Here is a 17,214-nt window from a genome sequence, read left to right as displayed (position 1 = left end):
CGCCAAAGTCCTCCAAACAGGATTCATGTAACCACTGCTTGCATCCAACACACATTATCCATTCTTCTGTTTTTTTGGGGTCAACTTTGTCACCATACATTGTTTTGCAGACTCTGCAACTTCTTTACCCTCTGAGTTTACACTGTCTTCCACTTTGAGGCTTTTCTTGTATTTTTTCTTCTCACAGCTTTCCTTACTTGCTGATGCCTTCTGGCCTATGAATTTGAAATGCTTGTCACTCGTCAGATGGTTTGTCGGGGGTTTGGCACGCTTTCTTGTTGCCCCTCTCTCACGTGTTGGAGTAGCTATGAGAGAGGAAAGGGTAACATCCTCTCTGTCATTCTCTGTGCCCAGCTCTCTGTTTTCAGTAATGTTATCTTGCAACGTGTTCAGTTCCAACTCCGCAGCAATCCATGAATCCTCTTGAACCTGTCCTGGACCCCACTCTGCCATTGATGTTGAGGCCTGCTCTGCTAGGGCCAAGGCTGCTGGGGCCTCTGCTGATGGAGCGTGCTTAGCCAGGACCCACTGGGCTGGTCTGTGTGTTGTTGTTACCTGTGCTGCTGCAGCCTGCTCTGGTAGTGCCCATGCATGGCTCTGAATTTGCAGGTGGTTGAGCTCTCTCAGTTGTTTTGCTGGGCTCATAAACAGCTGGATGAATAGCATCCAGATTGACTGGGTACATTCCAGTTCCTCTGAAGCCATTTTGAGCAATCTCTACTGTTGCAGCCTTGTGCTTCTTCATTATGGTCAGAAAGGTCAGATTGTACACATGAGAACTTTGTCCATCCCGTAGCAGAAGATGTGGCCTACATGGAAACTATTCTTATTTTAGCCTTATCAATACAATGTTATTTTCTAAACACACCAATGTTTTCAAAACCTTGTTTGCATTTGTTATGATGTAAAGAAAACGTACACGCAAGTTTGTCCAGAAATTTGCAACCACATGGTACTCGTGCACGTCCTGCACCGGGGTTGGCTATGCGTCTGTATTGTTTTGTTGCTTTGAAATATAAACTTCAATTAAACACGGTGCGACATTCCCCCCAAAAAGTAACACATCGTCAAATTGATATATCCCCACCCCTACACACACACGCACGCACGCAGGCATGCACGCACACACACACACACACACGCACGCACGCACACACACACACCCACACACGCGCACACACACACACACACACACACACACTTCGCTGCACGTGAACTGGGCACACCCTTACCCTTACAATACCTAATTTTCTCATGTATGAAAAAAGTTGGTCGTTTCAGCTCGCGCTGACCTGAACGCAACATGGACACAATAAAGAACGCAAGCAGCGAGATCGCGGGAAAGAGGGCGTGGAGGTAGAAGACCGAACCAAACCACGTGATTGTTTTGTGAGCATTCATTGGCTGAGGTTTCAATGACGTGTAAAAGTGGCGACTCTTGTTTGGATTCATGTGGTAGTGCGTAAATCGTGTAGCTAGTTCCATCAAAACAATGGCAATCAATCAAGAATACTTTGCGAAGTAGTGGATATACACTCAAAGTATTAACTAAAATCGAAGCCTTGAACACAAACATGCCAGTGTGCAGTTTTTTTATGCAAGGACGTTGTCGGTACGGTGACAAATGTTGGAATGAGCACCCCCAAGGAGGTGGAGGAGGTGGTGGTGGTGGTGGTCGAGGAGGAGGTGGATTTAACAACCGTTCAACTCCGCAACAACCCAGGGGTGGTGGCGGTAAGCATTTATACGTTTCTTTAACGATCAACTTCGACTTCAATATTATTTCCAGTGTAATGTAAAACAAAAAGTGCGTCGGACTTGAAAGATAGTCCAACTGAATCGCTGATGTTTAGTAGCTATTCATTTCAATTAGTTTTCCCACTGCATTATAACCATATCGTTTTAGTTGTTCTTATAACCAATTGCCTTTCGTATTCCCTTCCTCCGACAGGCTTTGGTAACAGAGTTTGGGTGAATCCATCGCAGAATCAGTCGGCAGGAAACTATATCCAGCCTTCATCTTTCTCCTCTCAAGGTGGCGATGACTGGGGCAGGGGAGGAAGTGGTGGGACTGACTGGGGCAAAGGAGGTGGAGGAGCCGGTGGGGGTGACTGGGGCCGAAGAGGAGGAGGAGGAGGAGGAGGGGGGGGTGGGGCTGACTGGGGCAGAGGTGGAGGAGGCGGGGGCAGAAGGGAAAACAGCAAGAGCTCCGAATTCAGTTTTTCCTCACAGAATCGCTATTCTGCCCTCAACACGCAGCAGACTTTTGATAAAGGAGGGGGAGGAAGCGATGAACAGGAAAAACATCTGTGAGTTTGACATATTCTGTTATACTCTGCAGGAAAACGATTTATTTATGTAATAACACTTATTACAGTCAGTTCAGTCAATTCATACACAAAGTCAGCAAACGTGTTTGTTAATATTTGAACTGATAAGTGTATTTGTGTCTCAGGGAGACCGTCAAGAATGATGTGGAGATCTGGGAGACATCAGGACAATGGATGTTTTCATGTTATGCCCCGACCATCGCAACCATTTCAGGTCTGTATCATAGATTGGCCGTCAGAGCTCATTGCACAATTTTGGCAAAAATAAGCACTTAGAGAGGTACATTGACGGGGACTAGTTCCCCTCTGCAACATAGGATTGCATTGCAACCCAGTCCCAGATTCGGGAGCATTCTTGCTCAATACTGGAGCAATTAAAAAGAGAAATGATGCACAATGATGGGGAAAAATGGGTAAAAGTTGAAAATTCCATAAGCAAGCGCATGCATGTAGAAGAAGTGCAGCAAATTCAGAAAACACAACACAATGCAGAAACGATTACACAGAACAATAACAGAAGTGATTCCAGAGGAGACTTTAAAGTGACCAACATGTTTCAACCCTGCAATAATAATAAATAATAAAAAATCTGTACCAATAATAATAATAATAATAATAATAATAATAATAATAAAAAATAATAATCTTGCGATCAGATTTTGACCAAGAATTGACCAAAACCTCTTGCATTTTAGCAAATATCCAACAGCACTGTCGGTAGCCGACTTCAATAACATCATTATACAGAAACCAACAACCAACATCCCTTTTTAGTTTACTCTGGAAACACTTTGTTATCCTTTGGGGTAATGCGGTGCGTTTCTGTAATGTCTTGTAAATTTACAGCACATTCTCTAAATGCTGGGCATGTGTTGTCAAATGTATGTTTTCTTAATTTGCCTGTGTTTTGTCTAATTGCTTCTTTTTTTTCTTAATTGTATAATATCTAATTTTGCCTTTAAAGTAGGGGTTGTTGATATGGCTAAAATACACTTATCACGATTATTTTTCATATGTTTTTTACGTAGATTTTGGATAGTTGAGCAACGTTTACTTCAGTCCACTGTTTAGGCTGGTAGACTGATCTATCCAGCACACATCTAGGTGGACACGCCTACTAGTGATGTCCTACCGGGCAGATTTTCGAAACGGCTTGTAAGGCTAATCACACTCACACCTGGTGGTATAATATGTCTCCTTTGTTGAGTGCTGCGTCCCCCGTTTCATTGATATGATTGGTTGTTGGCCTATCCTTTTGTGTCCAGAGGCAATTTGTTCTGGGCCTGTTGGTGACGCAGCTTGGAAATCAAAAAAGAACAGAGAGGCTCCAGACTAATTGCCGTTTACAATTCATCTGGCGATGCCAGGATAATAATGATCGATGTTGTTTATGAAATGCTTCACACACCTGGCGTTATAGTATAACACAAGGTGTTTGGGAAGATCAACCCTCCCTCGCACACAAACATCCAAATCAAGTGCTGCTCAGACGATACTTCAGACATCCATACACACTATGGTGTTATACCATAAGAGTCGGGGAAGCATTACCCTCTTTCGGATGCAAAAGTCAAATTGAACTACTGTTCAGACAGCGCTTCACACATTCACACACACACACACACCGTGGTGTATACTAAAGCGGTTATTGAAGGTAATAACCCTCATGGAAGAAAGTGTGATTCATCATTTGGCTGAGAAAATAACCGTGTTTGAGCCATGGAACTGCTACTGATAGAATGTGCACTGTGGTACGGTGCCAACGATCTATCTGTAAAGGCAGATCGTGGCAGATTGCTAAGACATTTATCGGTCACGGCCTTAAATCGTCATTAGAAGATAGATATTGGATACAAACAGATATTCACGCTCTATATTATAGTTAAGTTAAAATAGACTGTATTTGATACAGGCTAACCTGATTTAACAAAGACTGTATATAAAACAGATTTAGCATAGACTGTAAATAATAAAGATTAAACAGATTTAACATGGACAGTAAATAATACAGGTAAAGCTGAGTTAACATAGACATATACTACTGATTAAACTGACTTTCTATCCTGCCATGGAAGAGCCCTGAACACATGATATGGCATATTTGACCAATGCTCCCTCATTCCCTTTTTCAACAGGTTTTGCAGAGCTCTCTCAGGAAGAGCTCAGGCTAGAGTACTACAACAGCAGAGACTCGGGTGATTTACAGAATTATGTGAGCTTCTGTTGCTTGTTTTTCGGTTCTTGCTCTATTGTTTTTCTACAGGTTTTTGTGTATTTTGTACTACCTCAACTGAAACAGCAGTGCTTCGTTCCTCACAGAGTGGGTAGTAGGTAATTGGTCACTGCCATGGCCTCGCGAGTGTGCAGTAATTGGTCACCTGCTTGGCTACGGAGCCCGGATGGAAAATGGACTCAACCAATTACATTTTCTTCAGGAATAGAACAAAAGGGATAGACTGATATTACCTGAGATGCAATGGGTATCATGGAACATCATTTTCTGAGGCCTAATGCAGACCTTGATCAAATAATGTGATTTTGTCATTTTGCCCATCAGGTCAACAAAATAACAGACCTTTTTCTGCAACATCATGCAATAAAATGGGATGTATTATCTGATCAAATAATCTACGTTTGGCTTATTATTTACTTAATGTTTGTCTTCTGGTAAAATTAAGATTGGCTGAAGCTAAATTGTGACAGCAGTTATCGAACAACGTTTCATGGCAATTTTCTTTCTTCCCAGACTAATGGCATCAATCAAGCAATCAACCAATGGCGGAGCAGGGTCCAGGAGCTGAGAGTCATGAATGCAACCACTCGCGTGGCTTTGGTGAGACTCACACAACTTGTCAAGCCTGAGACATGCTTCTGTGTCTCCCAAGTATATGGGCAGTCCATCACGAATAACAGTCTTGTAGTTTCTGGAAGTTGGGTCTTTCATTCGTTTGGTATCGACGCCGTCAAAGTCATGAATGTATTTTCCACAGCTTTTTTCACTTTTGGCCATTTCGATAAAAAAAAAACCCCTTCAGGCTACATTTATAAAGTCAATCAAACCATTCCTGATGGATTGTATGGTGCGCTCCCCCTACAGCTGGCTGAGCTGAACAACCCCACGCCCCAGGCTCCTCCGGCCGGCTGTGGCTCGGCCACGTCTGCCTTCGGGTCGTCCACGCCCAGCGCGGGGACAGGTGAGGCCTCTTTGGAGTTGTCGCTTCATTATCGCATTCAAGTGTGTTGCTAAAAAATAAATGAGTAATGAATTGATAAAAAACAATATCATAATGAACAAAATGTGCAGCGATTGTGTGTTAAAACAATCCTCCTTTCCCATAAATCTGGTGGCCGTGTCCTCCTCTGTGTGAAGGCTTGGGGTCCGCCTCGCCGGCCCAGGCCAAAACCTTCAGCTTCGCCGGGCCGGCCGGCGGCGGCTTTGGGCCCTCGGCTCCAGCGGCCCCCGCCCAGCCCAGCTTCGGGTTCGGCTCCTCGGAGCCGGCGCCGGGGCCAGCGGCGTCCGGCTTCTCTTTCGCCGCTCCAGACCCCAACAAGACTCCGGCCCCCGCAGGGTTTGGCTCCGCCTCCGCCTCCACCTTCAGCTTCTCTTCCGCCACGACGGCGGCGGCGACACCCGCAGGCGTCCCCGGGTTCGGGGCGGCGGCGGCCCCCGGGTTCGGGGCGGCGGCGGCCCCCGGGTTCGGGGCGGCGGCGGCCCCCGGGTTCGGGGCGGCGGCCCCCGGGTTCGGGGCGGCGGCGGCCCCCGGGTTCGGGGCGGCGGCGGCCCCCGGGTTCGGGGCGGCGGCGGCCCCCGGGTTCGGGGCGGCGGCGGCCCCCGGGTTCGGGGCGGCGGCGGCCCCCGGGTTCGGGGCGGCGGCGGCCCCCGGGTTCGGGGCTGCGGCGGCCCCCGGGTTTGGGGCGGCGGCCCCGGCTGCGGGCGGCGGGAGCTTGTTCGGACAGGCGGGCGGGGGGTTGGGGTCGGCCCGACCCACGGGTCAACCAGCGGCAGCAGCAGCAGGGGGGACCAGGAGCTCCGCCGGGGGGCCCGGGGACAGCCTCTTCACCCCCCAGAGCGAGCTGACCCCAGAGGAACTGGGTCAGTTTGGAGCCAAAAGGTTCACACTAGGACAGATACCCCTGAAGCCCCCGCCGGCTGACATGCTGGTGGGCTTTTAGCACGAATATAATCTTATCTTTTTGGACTTTTGGGAAATATAACATCATTTTGTTATTACTAATCAAATTTGCTATGCAAAGACATCTACCCCTTAGATTTGCGACTAATTGAAATGAGGTTTAATGATGGAATGTATGATGTTTTTTTATAATAAATGTACGCGCAGCAACATTGAAAACATGCTCTATCTTACCTTCTTTACAGTTAAGCTTTGCTTTCTCCTAAATACACTGACAGCAGGAACTACATGTCAGAACTGTGTCACTGCTTATATTTGATTTGCTGAGCAGTTTGAAACCGTATCATTTTAAAACGTTGTGTTTCACAACCTTACTTTGTGTGCATTGGACGAATGGTGGAGATTTGGCACCCCTCCAAAGCTCTCACTGTTTCATTCTAGTCCAGTCCAATAATATTGATCCAGGAGAGGTTAAACAACTTCCAATTACACCGGGTTCCAGTATTCTATTAGCATATTCAATACGAACGTATTACATGATATACGAATACCTCCCTCATTTAAGAGCCAAACACTGTTATCCTGTTCTGCTTCAAGGGAAGGCTCTGCTGACTTGACAATATAGGATTTAGCTGACAGGGTTTTGGGCACAACAGTGATCTTACATAATCAGCATTAGATAGAATGTAGCCACGACATACTTTAACATTATTCTTTGTGTTACACAAAGAAAATTAACAGTAACGTCCATGGTCAAATGTGATAGCAACGTCAAGTTCACAGCTAGTTAATGTAGTTACCCTTAATGCCAGTGCAAATGTATGAGCAGAAACGTCAATAATTCACCGCGTTAATAGAAAGTGATTCGATTAGTTTGACGCGTGATAAGCCGAGAAGACCGAATCTGACCCTTTGCCCTTAAGTGAATTAAGCAATCACTATTATTTTGCTGCACTGCCTGTCTCTGTTAAGGAAACACAAGTATGAGCAGCATAGTTTTGAATGTTAAGCAACAGCATCAATAGGGAGAAATTCATCATATTGGGTATTAGGAAGAATAATGTTTTATCTTGGTTATATCGTGGAAAGGCAGCAGTTCAGCATCATTCAATGTTAAACAGATTACTCTCAAATGTCACTAGAAAACCCGTTTTTTTCTAATATTATTTCTTCATCTGTAATTCATCAACATCCTTAATATCCTGCAGTAATTTATTTTTTCATTTTTGGTATTTACATTTAAGACTACATAGAAGTCAATACACAAAATACATAGCCTACAAATAATATTTAACTTAACTTTTCAGGAAATAGGCAAATACTGCTGCTGAACAACTATTCTATTGTACATGTGTTTTAATATTTTGTTTAATGTTAAAAGCACCAACACTCGCTGTTAGAAAACACGCACTTTTGTACGACAGGGGATATACATGAAATATTTAAACCACTTTGAGTGTCAAGCAGTGGGCCAGAGGGGAGGAGGACTGAGGGCTGACCAGCTCACCCCTTAATACCTGCCATCTTTTATCAGCAGGATCGTTTGACACCGGTGACATACGACGTAGTCATTCATGTTGGATTAAGACGGAGTAGGTCGTCCGCGGTCCAACCCACTGCGGCAGAGCAATGCGGGGGCCCATTATTGAAACCAAAAAGGCAACAAGCAGTAGAAGTGAATGTGTTGCGCTACAAGACGCCTCTGGGACCCGCTTCATTGATCTCATGCGTCTGATTTATGCTCTTTTGAGCGGTTCGCTGGGTGGTTAAACGAACGGCACATTTCTCACTTTCGAGGTTGCTTGCGAGTTGTTATTTTCTTGGCGAGGGACGCATTCATGGTCTCTCGCCTCATAAATACCACTGAATGGAGTTCTGTTCTATAACATTTCCATCTACCACTGGCGTTCGCAGTCGAAAAGTTAATGAATGAGATGTGGGCATAATTGAATGAAGTAGGCCTAGGCTCACATACTTGGCCTTCTCAGCACACGTGCATATACCGTTTGGATAAAGCTATTCCTTAAGCAAACGAAGGCGAACAAGTCTGAAGTCTGCAGTCTTTTTATTACAGCGACCCAATGAAAAGTTGAACGATCAGTAGCTACCTGCGTTCTCATACCAACAACCAAGGTAAGAATTAGCCGTTGGTTTATATGATAATATATCCCCCACCCGATGAGACGTAATCTTTATTTATTCCTGTCGATTCCTTCCAGCGCCACACGTGTTCGCTGTTTCCCGTTGCTGTTCTTCAGGCAGACTAATCGCATCCCGCTATTATCCCCCCTGTTCCCCCCCTCTCTCTTTCTCTCCCTCTCAACAGTAAACCGTCTTCCACCGCGCCTTGGATGCAGTGTGATCAGCAGCAGTGCAACGCAAAATCACTGTCTTCACTCCGGCACAGCAAGAATAAAAGCTAAACGATGACAATGATGCAGACATATCAGGCAGAAACAGTTATTTGACAACTCCCGTCCCGTCCTCTGTCGTCTCCGCTCCCTGCATTAATTGGTAAGTGTTTACGCTTTCCTACCTTTTTGTAATCGGAGGAAACGCGTTCAAAACCTAAATTACGCACGCTATCAAAATAATGCTGCGGTGTGGATTAATTACTGTTTCGTTAAATTGATTTTTGATTGTAATATTGCTGCTATTAGAAAATCATACTAATATTTGTACTTGGATGCTGTATTTGAAATCAAATTACGCGCAGTCATTTCTTACTGAATATATCCTAAATTGTAACAAGGTAGCCTACCTATCCTTTTCTAGGCTTTTAAGTAGTCTGCCTGGGAAATAGCATTTGTTGTCCTGTGGGTCATGGCAAATGTTGCATTGCAAGCATTTTGCCAGCAAAAATATTTACTGAACTAAATTGCAACTAAACAACATCATCTGAGTAAACTAACCTTATGACAAATAACAATCAGCATTGTATTTTAGGAGTATTTAATATTTAAGATAAAGGAATTAAGTGTTAAGATGACGGTTTGGGAGATGATGGATGGGAGATATTAGAAATTATTAATAATGAGGTTTATCATAAACTCACTTGATATTGGCTATTCCCTTTCTTTTTCTATGGGGATCTGAAGTGCCATGCATAGTTTGGTGCTTCACAGTAAGGCGATGTAACTACTGTCCTATATTCCTCGAAGACTGTTGACACAGCACACAACCATCAGGCCCCTTGGCCTACTTCTGTTCAGTTAAGTTAATCAAGCTCATTGCCAATATAGGATTGCCAATATTCATTTTTTTATCCCGTGAAAGGATTCGGCTAGACAAAAAAAACAAAGCAACAATGTGTGTGGTTCGACTGATTGATCGGGAGGAATAAAGGGAAAGATGCCAACGTGGGTCAGATTTCAACGGCATGCTGCTTGCTTCCCTGGTGGCTGTGGCTGAGCGCGAGCTGTGTGGCGCCCGAGATAAGATAAAAGACGCTTCAGGGCAGCTCATCTGTTACATTTTGTGTTCGACCGGTAAAGACTCTGACCTTTTGCATTTGTGAGTCAATGTGTGTGTGCCAGACAGTGTGTGAGTATAGATGCCGAGATAGAAAGTGAGAGAGAGAATGAGTGGGTGCTTGTGTGTGTGTGTGTGTGTGTGTGTGTGTGTGTGTGTGTTTATATGTGAGAAAAAGAGAGTGAGAGAGAGATATGGTATGGGATGTGGTTGAACCAGATCGGTTTCTAAGAAAAAGGTCAAGCCAAGTGCACGCTGAGGTGTGAGATTGTATCAGATGGCAAACCACACAGGCACACACACAGACAGACGCACACACACACACAGGCTCACACTGAGCTGAATTCAAACTGTGGTTGATGCCTGGGAATGTTGTACCCATGTAGGCCCTGCTATCATTGCATTTATCGCTCCATTAGTTAGTCACCGGCTGCAGAGTCAGCCTCATTTGGTACACAAGGAAGAGGAACACGCCTTTGTATGAACTAACCCGGCAGGGTTTACGACATTAGCAGCTGATAGCAGACACACACCGCCGCATGTACCGTGAGAACTCACACATCAGAATTACTACCCCGATAAACAAAGGAACCCAACATCAGAACCCATGTTCCTTCTCCGGGAATGGTGTCCTACTACGGAATAGCTCCTAATGTCACGTGTGTGTTGGGATTAAATATTCAAGGCATTGCATCACGCAGTCTAGGGTTGGGTTGGGTGGGACTGACTGGCTTGCAGGGGGTCCATTAGATGTGTGTGTGAGTGTGTGTGTGTGTGTGTGTGCGCTTGTCTGTATGAGACGTGTGTGTGTGTGTGTGTGTGTGTGTGTGTGTGTGTGTGTGTGTGTGTGTGTGTGTGTGTGTGTGTGTGTGTGTGTGTGTGTGTGTGTGTGTGTGTGTGTGTGTGCTGTTCTCACTTGAGCAAGAACGTAGGTCCCTGCTGTACTGAAATATTCACCAGGACATGTGGTTGTATGTTATTGGCCTTTGTATGTGTGTGTGTGTGTGTGTGTGTGTGTGTGTGTGTGTATGTCTGTGTGTGCATGCATGCATGTGTGTGTCATCATTTTTGTTTCTGTGTATGTGTTTGTGTGTTAGCAAAACGTTTGAGACTGAGTAAGAGAGAGAGATGTGTCAGATAAAATCAGATGAGTTGGCTGCTCAAAAGGCCAGACTGCTGTTCACTGCATCATATTTCATCAAAGAGTTCATACGCACATACACAGACACACACACACCAACACACACACACACACAGACACACACACACACACCTAGTTCTGAAGATCACACACCGCAAAAGGCCATGCTCATAGGCCAGCACGGTGCACCTAGCACACATAACACATCTGCAAAGTCACACACAGACACACAGACACACAGACACACAGACACAGACACACACACACACACACACACACACACACACACACACACACACACACACACCGCACACACAGTGCAACAATCGTGTGTGTGTGTGCAAACAGAGTGTTCACATGTGTTCACTATAATGTACCCTCACTTCAGATACTCTTGCTCTTTGCTGGTCTGGGTCCCCTTTGAAGGGAAAATCCAATGAAAACAAGCCAGGCGCTGAGCAGACACTTATCATAGTAATGAGAGCCTTTTTTTAGCCTCTATCTGTGTGAGTATATGCCCAGGGTTTTTATTTGTATGGGCTAATGCCTGTCAGCGTGGCCTGTATACAAGGTGTGTGTGTGTGTGTGTGTGTGTGTGTGTGTGTGTGTGTGTGTGTGTGTGTGTGTGTGTGTGTGTGTGTGTGTGTGTGTGTGTGTGTGTGTGTGTGTGTGTGTGTGTGTTGTCTGCTACGCACAGGCCCACCCATGTGTTCATGAAAGATGCTGGCTAACGCGTGATGTTGAGATTCAAGATGCAAACGAAGGACCGGAGGGTGAGGAGAGGGTTATGCGGTGGCTTTAATTTAAGTGGTGTGGGTCACACACGCTGGCATATGAGGTTGTTAAGAGAGAGGGACTCAGGAACAAACGGTGGACGTATTAGGTTCTGGCGTGAGGTCCTTGGAGGTCCTCCCGGGCAGGGAGTGGAGGACGGTGTCGGGGGGGGGTCAGGCGAGGGAGCAGGGTGGGGGTGGAGGAGAGAGATGTCACCGGCACCGGTGTTAGTTAACGGGACCCAGCGCGAAGGCGGCTCCTTATCTCATCCATCACGGTCCTCTTAACTCACCATAACTCACTATCCACCTCCATCACCTGCCCCCCCCCCCCCCCCCCCCCCCCCCCCCCCACTCCTCCTGCCCACCCTACTACACACCCCCAGCACTACAGCCAGTCCTGCTGACAGGGTGACATCCCCCCCCCCCCCCAACTGTTTTTTCCCTTTTGTTCTAAGTTGATACGTGTATTATATGAGGTGTGGTTTGGGTTATACTTCTATTCTTATAGAGCTATATTATATTATGGGGGAGGAGGTTTAACAGTAAAACACTTGCTCAACCATCACACCATGGAGGAGGGCGGCGAGAGGACGGGGGGTTCTGGGTCTGGTAGTCACCGAGGTGACTTAATGCCAGTGTCGTTAGAAGACGACTTTTCATTTTTATTGTCACTTCAGTGTCTTGACGAACGGTCAGCCCGACCCTGTGTGTGTGATTGTGTTTCCATGTGTGCGTGTATCTTTTTCTCACTGTATGTCGTCGTTTGATAGCGTGCTTTAAATCCAAACTGTACCTTATTGTAGGACCAACCCTCCCAGAGGCTATACACTTCCTGGTTCCCCTAGGTTGTGCACACATGCCGCTCACCAACTGGCCGGTTCGATCTTGATTCAGGCAATTTGTCAGAGAACCCGGTGTGACTGATCAAATTTATGTCTCTAGTCACAAGGCAATTTGGAGGGAGCCACTCAATGATTCACCTCGTTAAAGATTTTATTGGATATAACATCTGATTGATTCAATGAGAGCGGCCAAACCAAACAATATTTAGCTACAAATGTACTGTTAATTTCACGGCTGGTAACATCAGATGGTGGATCATTTATGAACACGCGTGACACACAGACACACACACATAAACAGACTAACAAGGAGGATGATATAAAATACAGTTCTCTGCTTAAAGTAAGTAGTTAGTTCATCATGCTTATTCTGTCAAGGGGTAAAAAAGCAATGGAACTGATGAATCTCAGTGCCCCAAAATTACATTACCATTATCATTACCATTACTTACTAGTGTGTTGATAAGGGTGTTCAATTGTCAGCCAAAAGGTACTAGGTTAGATCCCAAAGTCAGTGAGCAAGGTTCAGAATAATACCCTAGTCCTTTCCTTACAAACAATTGATTTATTATTTATTACCTGCCGAAAGCCGTTGTGCAATCCTACGCTGGGCATGGTAATGACATAATCATTTTAGAATCCTCAAAGGTTGTATGCAATTATCTTAAACTAATTTGTGGCCACGGAATAAATATTTCGAGGCCACAAATTAGTATTTTGTGGCGACTTCTACATTTTTTGCTGTATTTCGAGGTCAAGACTTAATATTTAGTGCCCACAAAAAAATAATCAAAATCCTCTGTCATCTCCGGGGCTCCGTAGATAGATTATTTATGACAGTACATTTGTTGGGTTCCAAATTTATTAAAATGGAAAAAACAATTCTCTGTCAGGAGATAAGCCAGCTTCATTACTCAAATTTAAAATAGCATCGGAGTAAATATTATTGTTCGGTACCACAACCTGCACAACCAACCGTCAATAAGGGTTTGACTGGAGGAACATTCGACTAGACAAAAAACAATAAACAAAGGAACAGAGGCTCAGATCCTGATGAAGTGGGGAAGGATAACATACTCACACACAAAAATATGAAGAAAAACAACAGACACGTTTTAAACTGGGCTGACTGTCCCTTTAAGAAGTCGATTTGTGAATTGTGAATCTGAGCGTGTTCACAAGATGGTTGAGTGACTCTTCCAGATTTCCACCCGGGCCAACAGTGGCAACAGACCCCATCATTCATTATTGTGGCCCTTCCTCTCCTACGCCCAGGCATGCACATTTAGTGCGGTACAGCATGTGTGTGTGCTGCTAAAATGCTGGCTTGCTTTGCGTGTGTGTGGCTCTCTATGTGTGTGTGCGTGTACGTGGGTGTGTGTGCTTGTGTGTGTTCCATTTGGCCTTGAGCACGGTGCGGCCTGGCACTCTTATGTTTTGTGGGTATGCGTGTGAAGTGTGTGCAAATATGAATGTGTGTGTGCATGCATGTGTGTGTGTATGTGAGTGTATGTGAATGTGTGCAAATATGACTCCTTTGACTTCCTCTCCCACGCTCTGGCACACACATTTAGTACACTAGAGCATGTGTGTGTGTGCTGCTAAAATACTGGCTCTGTGTGTGTGTGTGTGTGTGTGTGTGTGTGTGTGAGTTTATATGTGTGCAAATATGAGTGAGAGTGTGTGTGTGTGTGTGTGTGTGTGTGTGTGTGTGTGTGTGTATGCATGCAAGTGTGCTCATGTAGCACTGTATGTGTTCATAGCAGCAAAAAAGGAGCCCTTCTGTTGTGTCTGCTTCAGTGATCATCAGAGACACCATGATATTGGACCACCAAAACACAATGGCAGCAGGAACCAGGCCCTTTAAGTTTTAACCTAGAGTATTGCTATGGTAACCTCAGCAGGAAGTGGTGCCTGTTTATCTGCAATGCCGGTAGTATGATCCTGCATTATGGATCTCTCTCTCTCTCTCTTTCTCTTTCTCTTTCTCTTTCTCTTTCTCTTTCTCTTTCTCTTTCTCTCTCTCTCTCTCTCTCTCTCTCTCTCTCTCTCTCTCTCTCCTACCTTCTACCTCTTTACTATCTAGTGATGACATTGTCATCCCATTGTAACCTTATTTCCAAACTTCTTCCACTCCCATGAAAGCGGGTGAAGGAATGAGGGCATGATTCTCTGTACGGAGTGCATATATATATTATTTAGTTGGCTCCCTTTCTACTGCCTGCCAAGAGGGCTGTGGCAGTGTTCGTGGCATCAAACACGGCCGCACGCTTACTCTTTTATCACCTCATTGCTATTCGCAGCTTAGTCTATGAATTAAAAATTCTATGGCTTTCTTAGGGGGGGGGGGGGGGGGGATATTAACTTCCTATTAATAGCGGAATTTGCATCACTAAGTTGAACTGGAATGTGCGTTGTCTGCTGAGCGTCTAGATGCACTAGATGGCTTATGCTCCGGTGGCTTCTGGGAAAGAATGGCTCAATAAGTGATGCACTCTTTACCTTTTTACGAATAAGAGTGAGATGGAGGGAGAGAGAGAGACAGTGAGAGGGAGAGAGACAGTGAGAGAGAGAGAGAGAGAGAGAGAGAGAGAGAGAGGGTAAAATAAGCCAGCAGGCAGGTAAACACGGTGAGTGACCTTAAGTGAGGCGCTGCTACGGTGGACGCAAGGCAAAGCGACAAGGTAGAGACAACTAAGGGATGAGAATACATATTTCATGTGCCCTTGCCTTGTCAATTTGGTCCCTGCATTATCTACCTGTAATTGGGAGAGAGTTTAGTGGGGAGGCAGGGGAGGGATGGGGGTGAGTGTGGAGATAGGAAAGCAAAATAAATGTGTTATCCTTTTTTAATCGAGGGATATCATACAAGCCATATTTGTTCATGTCAATTCTCTGTACCTGTCATGTGTTTGGGATTTTGTTGCTATTTTGTCTCTCTTGCAAAAGTGGTGCCCTAACTCTCATTCCTCAATTTCCTGTTGAATAAAGGTCATCAATTATATATAAAAAATAAGTAACAACATTGAAGTTAAAGAGGTATAATACCAGTTCTGTTAAACGTAAAGAGTTAGCTGCGTGTGGGTGTATGTATGTGTCGTGTGCCTGTGTGTGTGGATGTGCGTGTGTGTGTGCGTGCATGCGTGAGTGCGTGCATGTGTGGGTGTTCCTATTGGCATGCCTGTGGGACTTCTAGATCACACCGTGATGGCTTGTGCTGTAGAGTTTATCATCTGCCAGGCTTTAAGGTCAAACATGCAGGAAAAGTCTCTAAAATAACACACAAGGCAAATACCATTTGACAGGGTTAGCCCAAACAGCAGGCCAGGCCTGACATTTCAGGTCTGACGTGTGTGTGCGTGTGTGTTTGTGTGTGTGTGTGTGTGTGTGCGTGTGCATGCGTGCGTGCATGCGTGCGTGTTTGTTTGTGTGTGTGTGTTTGCGCGTGCCTGTGTTTTACTTGGAAAGTGTGCTAGAATTTGTCCCTTTCCGTCAGGCTGACCTTTTAATGTCTGCGTTTGACCATGTTGTTCTTGGATAATTTTCCTTTTTTTTTTGTTTACATCACGTCCACTAATCACTTGAAGGGATATACATTATGCTGCGTCTGCAATAAAAACTAATCTCTCACTAAAAACCCCAAACCGGGGGAAAATTCAGACTCAGCCTTCAGCTGCGGAGGGAACAACCCTTTGACTGTAATTCCTTACTCTGTCTTCAAAATATCACATTTTTAGGACATAATAATGGGTTTAATATTGCCGCTGCCTCACACTGACGAGAGTGCTTGAGAGAGGGGGAAAAGGACAGCTTTTCTTTGTGTGACGATAGAGTCTTGTATCCCCAGGTAGCGTTGTCGCCGGCTTCAATCCCCAACATCCTCACAGCCCGTAGTCCACGCTTGAGTACGACCCCTTAACCCATCCCCCCCCCCCACCACCCACCTGCTGCTAACTTCACACCTCGCACCCACTCGGGCGCAACGGATCAAACATAAATCCTTAAACAGTCTCCCCGGGGGGGCTTGATAGCAAGTGACAATCTCTCTCTTACCCTTTATCTCTCCCCCTCCCCCTCCTCCTCCTCCTCCTCCTCCTCCTCCTCCTGGTCTGTCTCCTCCGCCTCCCCCCCCCCCCAGCCCTCCCCCCACCCCCCGGTCCTCCTCTTATCCGACCAACCCCGGGCCCCTACCCCCACCCACCCCCACCCCCCAGCAGGGTAGCAGACAGCAGCATGATGCTCAGCAGCACCTCGGTGGAGGTGGCAGCCCCGGGCCCCGGAGGGATAAGCCACCTGAACGGCCTGAGCGCCTCGGCCCGCAACGTGGTGCGCTCCTCCAGCATCTCAGGGGCCATGTACAGCCTGGAGAAGAGCCCCGGAGGCGGGAGTAGCGGAGGGGGAGGAGGCGGGGCCGGCGGCGTCGCCAACGGCAACGGGGACTCGGCGTCGCTGGCCGGCAACAAGAAGCGGAGGTCCAGCCTGGGCGCCAAGATGGTGGCCATCGTGGGGCTGTCACAGTGG

The 17,214-nt window shown here is 46.0% G+C and overlaps 2 protein-coding genes across 2 annotated transcripts in view; both read left to right on the top strand.

The window, feature by feature from the left end:
• The first annotated feature begins 1,467 nt into the window (after positions 1-1,467).
• nup42 (nucleoporin 42) lies at positions 1,468-6,665 on the top strand. The gene is made up of 7 exons (XM_079748840.1): positions 1,468-1,734; positions 1,952-2,309; positions 2,456-2,544; positions 4,466-4,542; positions 5,077-5,163; positions 5,428-5,524; positions 5,701-6,665. The coding sequence occupies exons 1-7, from the start codon at positions 1,575-1,577 to the stop codon at positions 6,501-6,503; spliced, it is 1,671 nt and encodes a 556-aa protein (XP_079604966.1). The 5' UTR covers positions 1,468-1,574; the 3' UTR covers positions 6,504-6,665.
• Positions 6,666-16,926: 10,261 nt separating this feature from the next.
• The window catches only part of rims3 (regulating synaptic membrane exocytosis 3), a gene marked incomplete at both ends in the record, with an annotated part of 18,941 nt that continues 18,653 nt past the window's right edge, over positions 16,927-17,214 (top strand). The window contains one exon of the mRNA XM_079749208.1: positions 16,927-17,214. This exon is cut by the window's right edge and continues 31 nt beyond it. Coding sequence (XP_079605334.1) covers positions 16,927-17,214 — 288 coding nt within the window.

This window comes from Pollachius pollachius, assembly GCF_949987615.1.
Source record: "Pollachius pollachius genome assembly, chromosome: 13".
Lineage (NCBI taxonomy): Eukaryota > Metazoa > Chordata > Actinopteri > Gadiformes > Gadidae > Pollachius > Pollachius pollachius.
This window is presented reverse-complemented; position numbering and strand designations above follow the sequence as displayed.

What these genes read in the sequence shown, in the direction of transcription:
- nup42 (XM_079748840.1), top strand. Translation starts at nt 1,575, where the DNA reads ATGCCAGTGTGCAGTTTTTTTATGCAAGGACGTTGTCGGTACGGTGAC. An exon ending in ACAACCCAGGGGTGGTGGCG is followed by an intron (nt 1,735 to 1,951) that starts GTAAGCATTTAT and finishes TTCCTCCGACAG; the next exon opens with GCTTTGGTAACAGAGTTTGG. An exon ending in CAACCACTCGCGTGGCTTTG is followed by an intron (nt 5,164 to 5,427) that starts GTGAGACTCACA and finishes CTCCCCCTACAG; the next exon opens with CTGGCTGAGCTGAACAACCC.